Source organism: Aethalodelphis obliquidens, unplaced genomic scaffold, assembly GCF_003676395.1.
Source record: "Aethalodelphis obliquidens isolate GAN/ISIS:26980383/991018 unplaced genomic scaffold, ASM367639v1 scaffold19, whole genome shotgun sequence".
In the NCBI taxonomy this organism is placed as follows: Eukaryota; Metazoa; Chordata; class Mammalia; order Artiodactyla; family Delphinidae; genus Aethalodelphis; species Aethalodelphis obliquidens.
The window spans coordinates 16,724,287-16,735,830 of record NW_020837963.1 but is presented as its reverse complement, the minus strand read 5'-3'; the positions used below and the strand labels follow the sequence as shown (position 1 = coordinate 16,735,830).

Sequence of the window (11,544 nt, the reverse complement as noted above, 5' to 3'; positions counted from 1 at the left end):
TTATAGATACTTGTGTGCTGTTGAGGGGAGGAGAGCCTCCAGGGATAATGTTGGACTTACCTCGCTCACGCTCAGCCACTGTCCCCAGAGCTGAGTGGGACGTGGCTGGGCCTGCAGGAGTGTCCACCTGTCAGCCCCAGCTGTTCAGCACCAGCCCAATACTCCTCAGAGCCCTTGGTGTCCTTTCTCCCAGGGGACCCCACATGGATGCTCCTAGCCCTTCCCAGAGCTCCTGAGTGTGGAACGTCTCCATGCAGCCCGGCCTTACTCCCCTCCCCTCCACTAGTTCTGCAGACCAAGGGCAACTGTGGAGCATTTCTGTCAGGGCACAACGGATCCCATCACACTCCAGCCAACAGATACCAACTGGCCTTAACTTCATAAGACCAAACAACCTTTCCCATGATAACAAAGTCTATCCCATGGCTACCAGCTCCCTCTATTTCCAGACATAGGTGACGGTGGCATTTGGAGTTTGTTTTCATGGTTTCCCTCTCCCAGCACCTCATTATTATAATATTATTAATATATAAAATGACGAAATCAGAAAATATCAGTAGAAAAACATTCCACGTTTCCAACCAAATAAAGACATTTATACCAGCATGTAAAACACAAAACTCACAGTTTCCATGGGTGAATGTGCTCCCTAGAAGCGTGACTGATGTAGTCCATAAAGCCTTATAGGACATAGCAGCCCACAGAGCAAGCGACGGCTCTGGGCCCTGCCACTGCGAGTCCCACTGTGAAGAGAGGTTTTATTGTAGAAACATTTACTCTGAAAAAATGTTACTGCTATACATATCCTGAACCTTAATTTTTTAATAAAATGAAAAATTGCGACATCTTTACTTTTTTACTAACGGTATTAAATATACTTTCAGAATGCTCTAAAAGCTTTAAATATGTATTTTTCCATGGTTTCTTTGTCATTGAAATAAAAGGCCCTAAAAACCTATATATTCTCATATTCAGAATATATAAAGAACTTTCAAAACACAATAAGAAAATAACCAAACCAATTAAAATATAGGCAAAAGATTCAAACACACACTTCACCAAATAAGAGATAAAGATGGCCAAATAAACATATGAAAAGATGCTCAGTTAAAGTCACAATGACATCTATTAGAACAGCTAAAATTAAAATAAATCAACAACTGATGCTACCGAGTGCTGCTAAGGATATGGAGCAACTGGAACTCTCCTTCACTGCTGATGAAATGAAGGGAATGTAAAATGGTACAGCCACTTTGGAAAATAATTTCAGTTTCTTATAGAGTTAAATATATATTTACCATATGATCCCACAATTCCACACCTGGGTATTTACCCAAGAGAAATGAAAACACATGTCCACACAAATTGTTATAGCAGCTTTATTTGTAATTGCCTCAAGCCGGAAAGAATCCAAGTGTGGGTGAATAAGCGGTGGTACGTCCATACAACAGAATACTACTCAGCAATAAAAATGAACTAACTGCTGATGTACCCAATAACTTGGATGGATCTCAAGGGTATTATGCTATAATATTTAAAGAGTCTAAATTATAAATATAGCTATTTCTATACAAAAAGGTTTTTAGAGAAATTTTCACTATAAACAGTGATATCAAGCCATAATGTAGGCTGAAAGGGTTAAGGAATTCTTTTAAATTAAATAAAGCTATGAAGGAAGCAATAACCCATTTCATTATATTAATTCAGCTCCATAGCAGGAGCTGCCATGGGAGCACTGGTCCAGGGTTTCCAGAATATGTGGCTCCCCTGCACTTCTGAGCTTGGCTTCAGTGATACCACCTTACAAGCTTGTGCCCACTGCTGACCCCACCCCTGCTCAATTTCAGATACCCACCTATTTTTTTTAAAATAAATTTATTTATTTATTTATTTTTGGCTGCATTGGGTCTTTGTTGCTGCACGTGGGCTTTGTCTAGTTGTGGCGAGTGGGGGCTACTCTTCGTTGTGGGGCGCGGGCTTCTCACTGCAGTGGCTTCTTTTGTTGCGGAGCATGGGCTCTAGGTGCACGGGCTTCAGTAGTTGTGGCACGCGGGCTCAGTAGTTGTAGCATGTAGGCTCAGTAGTTGTGGCTCGCGAGCTGTAGAGCGCAGGCTCAGTAGTTGTGGCGCACAGGCTTAGCTGCACCACGGCATGTGGGATCTTCCCAGACCAGGGCTCGGACCCGTGTCCCCTGCATTGGCAGGCAGATTCTTAACCACTGTGCTAGCAGGGAAGTCCTACCCACCTATTTTTGGAAAGGCTTTAGTAGTTGCAAAGTAGTCTCTTCACCAGCATAGCCCTGGGGAGTCAGGAATTCCACAGATAACCCATCCTTATGCCCTGGAGCACAGCAATGTCCACAGTCTTCCCCAGAAATCTAGGACATCCCAGACTCCCTGGGACTCTGCAGCTATCTTCATCTCCTTTCTCAAGGATGCTCGGGGCCCAAGCAGCAAAAGCACATTAAATAAAAATGACGACTCACCAACCGAATGTTTAGGACTTTGAATGATTTACCCTTTCGCACAAAAGGTTATGCAACTCATGCCCAGAGCACCCCAGAGCTCCCCAAAGCAGATGGCCAAGGAGAGTCATGTGCCATCAGAGACGGTCAAAGGGCAAACATGTCAAAATTATGCCTCTTCCACCAAAGACAGTACTTCTGCTCAAGCTCACCCTTTTGCCCAGTACCCAACCATAAAGAGTTTGTTTGTTGAATCAGCCTAAAGGGTGAACACGACATCGTTTATCTGTTTATGTAGCAGGTTCTTCTACCCAAAGTGTCTCACCAGTTTTCTTGATTTTACAAATCGTCACTTTTCCACGATCTGTGCCAATGGAATGCAATAGTACCACAGACCCAGTTCCCTCATCATGGATGTTTGGCTTTGGAAGGAACCTCAGTACTCATTTGTAGGAACTGACTGTACTCTGCATCAAAGGCATCTGGTCACCAGAGAAGGAAGCACTTACTGGGGGCTAGGAAACGTTCCTCTCCTGCTCCCAGCTGCACTCTCCCCAGCACCATTTGATTATGAACAATGTTCCTGTGATGGAGATGGCAAAAGGGCCCCATTCTCCCCTCCTTGTATCTACCACTCTCTCAGTGTCACCCTGCAACTCTGTGTACTCACCCCTTCAATCTGGCTACCCTGTGTCTTACTTTGGCCAACAGAATGTGGCAGAAATGACAGCACACCAGTTCAAGCCTAGGTCTCAAAAAGCCTGATATGGTTTTGTTTGCTCTCAGAACCCAGGCACCACCATGAGAAGAAGGCCAGGGCAACCTGCTGGGAGGATGAGGGACCGCGTGCACAGGGTTCAGTCCAGCCAGCCTTCCCCAAGCCAGTCAGCTTGCAGACTGCACGCAGGTCAGCAAGCCCAGCTGGGCTCCTCCAGGCCTAATGAACCAACCAAGCTGAGCCAACCCACAGGGCTGGGAGCTAAATCAATGGTGATTGTTTTAAACCACTGAGTTTTGGGGTAGCTTGTTACACAGCAAGAGCCCTCTTTTCCTTTGCCATAGGAAGGTTCCAATATCTCACATTCAAACTACTCTTTGTGCTTGCAGGCAGAGAGAAGAAATTAATTCTTCCTACTTCTGATAGCTGAATTACGTGTGGGTAGAAAACACTAGACTCCATTTCCGTTTCAACTCTTTCACTGCCTAGCCAACCTACATTTTAAAGAATTTTACTTATGAGATCAATGGTAGATATATTATTAAAAAAAGGCACTTTCTGTCCCAACTCTTGTTGAGGTTTCCACCAATGACACCATATAACCAACATTTGATACCACAGCACATCATAAAGATCAGAAAGAAGTCAGATCATTATTTCACAAAAAGTTTTGTTTAAACAAGCCGTGAAAAAAATTTTTTATCATCAAATATGTTTAATAATCTCTTTATCACATTCCCCAGTTTTTCATTATTGTCTTCATTTCATTCTGTTTACATTTGTCATATACATCTCTATAATACACAGACACAGACCTATATTTGCTATATACCTCCTATCATTTAATTGTCTTTGGATCAATATAGAATTAGTAGGGATCTGCATGGGAAAGAATACTACCTTTTTCTGAAAGTAGATTCTTATGTATTTATTTAGCACCTTTTATTTAAGGATCTCAAAATACTTTAACATTCACTGTAGCATCCTTATGTTATCTCTAGTTTGGGAAAATGTCAAAAATTAGTGCCTTTTTATAGGAAAGAAAAGGAAAGTATTAGTGAGATGATGACAGTCACAGTAGAAACTTGGGCCTTTAGCTCAGCCTTCTCTTTTGTGAACTATACTTTGTTTAATATGTCAAAAGGTTTAATGGCTTCTTCCATTTTTATAACATCTCTCTTTGGATGGATGTGAACTAAAAGGGCAGCACAGACAGTAAATTCCCACCAACGGATCATCCTGGCAACACAGTTATTTCCTGCAGTTTTTCTTGTCAGCTAAGAAGCCCCATAAATTATAGAACCACCTCTGCTTCTCCATTAAAAGTCATAATTGATGGCTACTATTCTAGCATTTCCAAGAGACCTGCAACCGACAGGGAGAAACCAGTGATCAACGATCATTCATTCCCTTCAGCTGGGCATTTGTGGCCATTAAAGTCTGGACAGTGACTGCTATCACCACTCTTAAAACCAACCAGATCTGCAAAATTAATTTTAATGTGCTTAGATATTTTAACTTTAGTATTTGAGGAGAACAAATGCTCACTGGCCACAACAGATGAAACATCCTAGGTAATTCCTTTCACTCTGACTCACATTGTATGTTTCCTCACAAGAGCACTGATGCTAAGAGAAAAGCACCTCTATGATAAGTTTTCTTAAGTTCACAATATAAGGATTTGGGTTTTTAATGTAAACGCATGGAAAATAATAAGAATGTTTTCCACTTCTACAAGGCTAAATTACAGATACACGATTTTTTAGGAAGAAAATGGTGCCTACTGCCTAAACACATTTATGCTATTCTTGTTTAGAAAGAAAACAAATGCACAACTTTATTCTTCCTTTCTTGAACTTTCCTGGCACCTTCCTTTCACCGTGTGTGCAGGCCATCCCATGTCCTACTCATTTTCCACACCTTTTCCAGGGACACATCAAGAATAAGAATGCCAAGTGCAGCAACTTGGATTTTTGAGATTTAGTTTCCCAAGTACCTGACTGCCTCTGCTGGGAAGGGTACTACATTCACCCGCGGGAAATGAACCATTTTGAGATGGAGTAAAGGAGGCAGTCACGAATTGCAACCTAGTGCTGCCTAGAAATTGACACAAACTTAAAAAACATTCAGGGTGAAAATGGGATTTCCCCTTTTCCTTCCTTTAGAAAACTGAGAACTCAGAAAAGTTTTCGAAAGCTAAAAGTCCCTCTTCTTGTTCTCTGAGCCTCCCCCCAGGCTTCACATTTCTAGCCTTCTTCCAAAAGTGCTTACTACAGACTCCTCACCTCTCCCCGCCCCCGCCATCACCAAAACACAGTCATCTACTTGTGAGAAGGGACCAAAAGAAAACATATAAAGAAGACCATCACCCTTAGGAGACCTTTCAAGAAAATCGTTAAATAGTAAAAAGAAAAAAGGGCGGACAGTATCAAGAGAAACGTTATGAGAGACAGTGAAATACAAATATCAAACATGGAGGACGGGGTGGGGGAAGGGATACAGATCCAAATAGAACAGGACGGCCATTAAAAACAGATGTCGTAAAGAGACAAACTACTGACGAACTAATAGTGGAAGGTGAAAGCGGAAGAAGAAAAACTAGAAGGAGGTAAAAAGTGGAGTAACAGAAGAGAGCAACGTGTACCTGTGCAATTAGTAGACACGTGACCGTGGATGGAAGTGAGTAGTAATAACAAATGTACTTCTGTTTGCTTGTTTGTTTTTAAAGTCCCCGATTCTATTTAGAACAAGATGGATAAAGAACGTCCGGTCATTTGACGCAGGTGTACCGAACGGAGGGGCTCAACGGCACACCTCTGGGGCCACGGCCCCGCCCCATCCCAGGCCCCGCCCTCAGCCCCGCCCAGGCACGGGTGCGCGGCGGCGTCGTCAGCTGGGGACGCGGCTCCCGATGTGCGCGGCGCGGAGGGCGGGCTGGAAGGCCCGCAGCTCCGCGCCCGCCCGGCTGCAACCGCAGCGGGTTCTCGGCTGCTCAGCGCCGCGTCTCGGGCGCGCCGGCCTCGGCTTCCCCCTGCTCCTGCACCGGCCGCGAGGTCTTGTCGGGCCCGGGGGCGCCTCGCTCCTGCAGCCCCGGGCCCACCTCGAGGCCGGCGCACGTGTCCGGGAAGCGCGGCCCGAGGCCGGCGAACGAGTCGCAGCACGGCGGGCTCTCCTCCTGCACCGGGCGGCCCACCGGCTCCCCCGCGCAGCCGCCCGGCCCCGCCGGACCCTCCTGCGAGTTCTGACTGACGTAGACCACGATGATGTCGCCCTTGAAATTCATCACCTGCCCGCTGGAAATAAACGTGGAGTTACTGTTTCCAGTCACATTTCCTACAAGGGGAGAGGAAGAGAGAACACGCAGAGGGTGAGTCATCAGTTCTGGGCGAGAACTTGGTCTTGTGAGAGGAAAGTTTCCCAATGCATGGAGGGGCGCTGGCGCCCCGGCCCTCTCACGGGCGGCCCTTCCTCACCCACCCGTCCCCTAAAATGCATGGGGCACTCCCCGTGGTTCCTTCCTTTGCCGTCTCACCGGGCCTGACTGAGGTGGAGGAAGGAAAAAGGGAGGGAGAGAGAAAGAAGACGAGGGAAGAGAAGCAAGACAGTGGGCCATCCTCAGGTTTTGTCGTTGGCCACAATGACCTCGGGGGACACTGGCAGGAGAGCCCGCCCGCATCGCAGAATCACAGACGGGATTCAGATGTTGCAAAAGGGTGTGCGCACGTGATGGATAACGCAGCAAACACAGCCAATGGTTCAGCAATGGTCAAATGCATCAGGAAGGGAAGCAAAGGCTGGAGCGAAGGTTGCGGCCTGTTAGGACCCTGGAGCCCACCGCAGCCCAGCCTCCTCTCTGACCAGACTCTTTCACATCTTTTCACCCTCCCTGGAGAGGTCCCTAAGCTCAGCCCTGGTGGGCCATGGGGCCACCCGGGCTCAGTATTTAGCAGAAATTAATTTCCTTAACATTTTTTCAAACTCCTAGAAAAAAGAGAGATTCACAAGACTAAAATGGAGAAAAGCCAACCAACCAAACAAAAACAATCTTACAAATCACTCTTCCCTTCGATCCCTGGGAGGTGTTTTGTCCTCAGGGGGTTCTGTCATCACTTTTTGTGGGTGACTGGATTTAGCCAGTCTTTAATTAGTGGGCCTTTTGAAAAACAAAGTTCAACAAATGTTAGGAAACCTACTACCTCTTATTCTCCTATGTCAAAGACTGATGCTCTACAAATGACCCAGGTGAAAATAAATGCCACAAACCAAGCAGATGCAGAAATGCCCCAACACTCAGCATCACCAGCAGAATCTTTCAGTCTGACCAGGGAAGGTGAACATAAAAACAGTGCCTCACTATTAACCTCATCTTTTTTTTTTTTCTTCTCTGTTGTGACAAAGCTTAATAATAACTTACACAAATAAAATCGTTTCTGTCATTACTCTCCATGAAGAGATTTCTCCCAAATGTGGAAGGCATATTTTGGATGGTCTCACTGAAATACCAACAGCATACAGGAAATACCAGGAGCCTTCCCTGCACCCACAGGGTACCTTCAGAGATCCTGAGACAAGCACAGTGGCCCATTACAGGGATTTCAATGAAAATAGAGATTTCAAATATGAGCAACAAGTTGAAAGTCACAAGGGAGGATTTGTGACTCACACTCCTTCTCCCGTTGGCAGTTGTATTGGGGGTGTTCCTAGATGGGTGGTGGCAGGGATTTATTTGCCTATTAATTCCCCCAAGCGACTTGGGCAAGTACAGCTAGTATTCCATTCACTAACTAGTCAGATTGACCCATGTTCTCCATTCCCTCTAAAATACACAGACATGATCCCACAATCCCATTCCTGGGCATATATCCAGAGAAAACTATGGTTGGAAAGGATACATGCACCCCAATGTTCATTGCAGTGCTGTTTACAAGAGCCAAGACATGGAAACAACCTAAATGTCCATCAACAGATGAATGGATAAAGAAAATCCATTGTGGTACATATATACAATGGAATATTACTCAGCCATTAAAAAGAATGAAATAATGCCATTTGCAGCAACATGGATGGACCTAGAGATTATCATACTAAGTGAAGTTAAATGAACTTGTTTACAAAACAGAAATAGACTCATAGACTTAGAAAACAAACTTAAGGTTACCAAAGGGGAAAGGTGGAGAGGGGGATAAATTGGGGGTTTGGGATTGACATATACACACTACTATATTTAAAATAGATAGCCAACAGAGACCCGTATAGCATATGTAACTCTACTCAACGTTCGCAATAACCTAAATTGGGAAAGAATTTGAAAAAGAATAGATATATGTATATGTATAACTGAATCACTTTGCTGTACACCTGAAACTAACACAACATTGTGAATCAACTATCCTCCAATATAAAATAAAAATTTTTAAAAAACATAGGTGTTCATAACATCGAGCATACTCTATGCTACAGGTCTACTCTCTATTATGCCTATGTCTTTCTGCTCTCACCAGTTACCAAGTTAGTTCTTAAGTCTGTTTTTAACTAGTTGAACCTATTAGGAAATCTAATGAAATACAAGTGTACCTTGTCTTCTTGCTCTTGGGTTTATTGTGCTTTGAAAATACTGCGTTTTTTACAAGTTGAAGGTCTGTGGCAACCCTGCATTGTCAGATGATGGTTAGCATTTTTGGCAATAAAGTTGTTTGTTTGTTTTTTTTGCGGTATGCGGGCCTCTCCCGTTGCGGAGCACAGGCTCCGGATGCGCAGGCTCAGCGGCCATGGCTCACGGGCCCAGCCGCTCTGCAGCACATGGGATCTTCCCGGACCGGGGCACGAACCCGTGTCCCCTGCATCGGCAGGCGGACTCTCAACCACTGCGCCACCAGGGAAGCCCGGCAATAAAGTATTTTTAAACTGAGTATGTACATTATTTTTTTAGACATGCCATTGCACACTTAATAGACTACAGTATGGTGTAAACATAACTTTATATGCACTGGGAAACCAAAAAAATTCGTGTGACTCACTTTATTGTGGTGTTTGCTTTATTGCGGTGGTCTGGAACTGAACCTGCAATATCTCCAAGGTTTATGTAAAGTTGCGAAATGTAAGTAAGTGTGAAAAAAAGGCAAATGTTTCTAAGAAAACTGAATGCTTTGCAAGGACCCAAATAAATGTGAGCCACTAAACGCAAAACAAAAGACATCAGCAAGCTGCTGGACTGGTGTGTGGTGGCGTGGACAAGGCAGCTGTTAAAAGAAAAAGTGAAAAAGACTTTAAAAATGCAGAAGGAGTTTGCATTCAGACTTGCTATGCCTGGAAGTTAAGATGGTGTGGTTAACGTGAAAAAGGCTCAGGAAACTATATGCAGCCAACACATATGTCCCTATACTAAAAAATCAATGTGTGAATGCAAGTTATATGTTTTAAGTTTCAAAAGATGTTGAAGAGGTGAACTTGTAAATGACTTTTTCAAGTAACTCAACAACTGCTAACTGAGAGCTGATATAAGGTCTCTACTGTAGCAGCAGCAGCATGAATGAGCGTAATAACTAACACAGGAGAAGTCTTCCTAGTTGAGGGATCACTAGTTAACAGAAGAAGTCAAAGTGAGAAATCAAAAATAATATGTGTGTATCATAAACCATATTCCAATTTAAAATGTACTGTTTAAAAATAAAAAAACACCATGGTTATTTAATAAGAGCAGCAAATTTAAGTTGCTTTAAAGTATGATTTTTTTCTTGGTATAATTCCTTTAGCTTTTTATTACTACAATATTGAAGAACAACATGGTTCTGTTGTTTCTCAGTATCTTGTAAACCTACACACAGGGCAGTGCTAGCCACTGCGTGATTGATTTATGGTCTTGAATTTAATATCTTTTTTGTCCTCTTCATATGGATTTATCTGTTTATGTCATGGTATATATAATTTCTCCATCATTTAAAATTTTATTTTCCAACAAATCATCATCATGACTCCATTGTTGTTTACCTTCCTCATCAGAATCATCAGTTTGTCTGAACTCAGATAAAAACGCTTTTTTTTTTTTAACCATTATCTTACACATCAAGATTTTGTGTTAAACTTTTCTTCTTAAGAATTTCATTCCAGGGGACTTCCCTGGCAGTCCAGTGGTTAAGACTCCACGCTTCCAACATAAGGGGCATGGGTTTGATCCCTGATCAGGGAACTAAGATCCCACATGCCATGCAGCCAAAAAACCAAAAAAAAAAAAAAAGAAATTTCATTCCATGCCTTTACCTCATGGTCAACAATATATTTTTGATATATTCTATAGAATCGATATCCTTATTTTCTATTTTTTTTTCCAAAATGGAACTCAAACCCTTTTTCCTAAGTAATATATTTAAACATTTCATAATTCTTCGATCCACAGACTGGATCAAGAATACTATCCTTGCGGGGGGCACAGTAGGGAGGGGAGGACCAAAAGAAGGCCTTTCAACTCCTGACGAATAGGATGTAAAGAAAAGCTACCTAGAAAGAGTATGAGATTCTCAATTTTATTCTTCATGTGTTTCTTCATCGAAAGTACAATTAATGACGAAAACTACCTTCGATCAAGTCCAAGTCTGTTCCATTCACACTGACTTTTATGAGAGTAGTAAACTGATACAGACAAAACTTTCAAAAGCTCTACTAATTTGCCAGTAACAGTAAGTGACAGCAGAGCCATCTTCAGGGGCATGTGACTTGTGCAGTCGCACAGGGCCCGTGTTTGTTTAATGTTCTGTTGTCATCATCTTGAAATTCTTACTAATTTTTGCACAAGGGGCTTCATATATTCACTTTTCACTGGGCTCTGGAAACTTTGTAGCAGATGGCAGACAGCTATAAGGAGTGCTGCTCTGTTTCCCCCTCCCCCCCTCACTGATACTCTAATTTAATGCTACTATTTTTGGAGGTAACATCTTATAAGTTGGACATGTTTCAATATTGCAGACACATTTGCCGATCTAATTTTCTCTACTGATAAAGAACTCAACGTTCGGTAAAACTCTGAGTTGCAGAGGCTACCCACCGGTGCTCCTAAAACGTGGACTCTATGATATGTTTCCCTGGTGTTCAAGCCACTTGCCACCTGCTATAAAACTTTCAACACCCACTTTCTGATAGAGAACTGAGGCTTGTCCCTTTGAGAAAAGGTCTGCTGACTGTATCAGTTATACCTGTCAGGCTTTGCCTCCGATCTCGTTTTGGTTTCTTTAAAGTGAAATGAGAACCAAGCCAGCTGCCAAGCAGTGTAAGTGCAGAATCCTTCTAGAGTTTTATTGCCTCAACCTTTCATCACCTCACCCTCTCAACTTCAACAGCAAAAAGATTTTAGCAGCTCATTCTCTGAATC

The 11,544-nt window shown here is 43.2% G+C and overlaps 1 protein-coding gene across 3 annotated transcripts in view; it reads right to left on the bottom strand.

The window, feature by feature from the left end:
* Positions 1-580: 580 nt before the first annotated feature.
* The window catches only part of TNFRSF11A (TNF receptor superfamily member 11a), a 62,354-nt gene continuing 51,390 nt past the window's right edge, over positions 581-11,544 (bottom strand). For 2 of the 3 annotated variants that reach the window (XM_027118695.1, XM_027118696.1), the window contains exon 10: positions 3,878-6,515. In XM_027118695.1, coding sequence (XP_026974496.1) covers positions 6,175-6,515 — 341 coding nt within the window. In that variant the 3' untranslated portion in view covers positions 3,878-6,174. Of the gene's footprint in view, positions 744-3,877; positions 6,516-11,544 lie in introns of those variants that run through there. The other variant, XM_027118698.1, reaches the window with a different exon arrangement.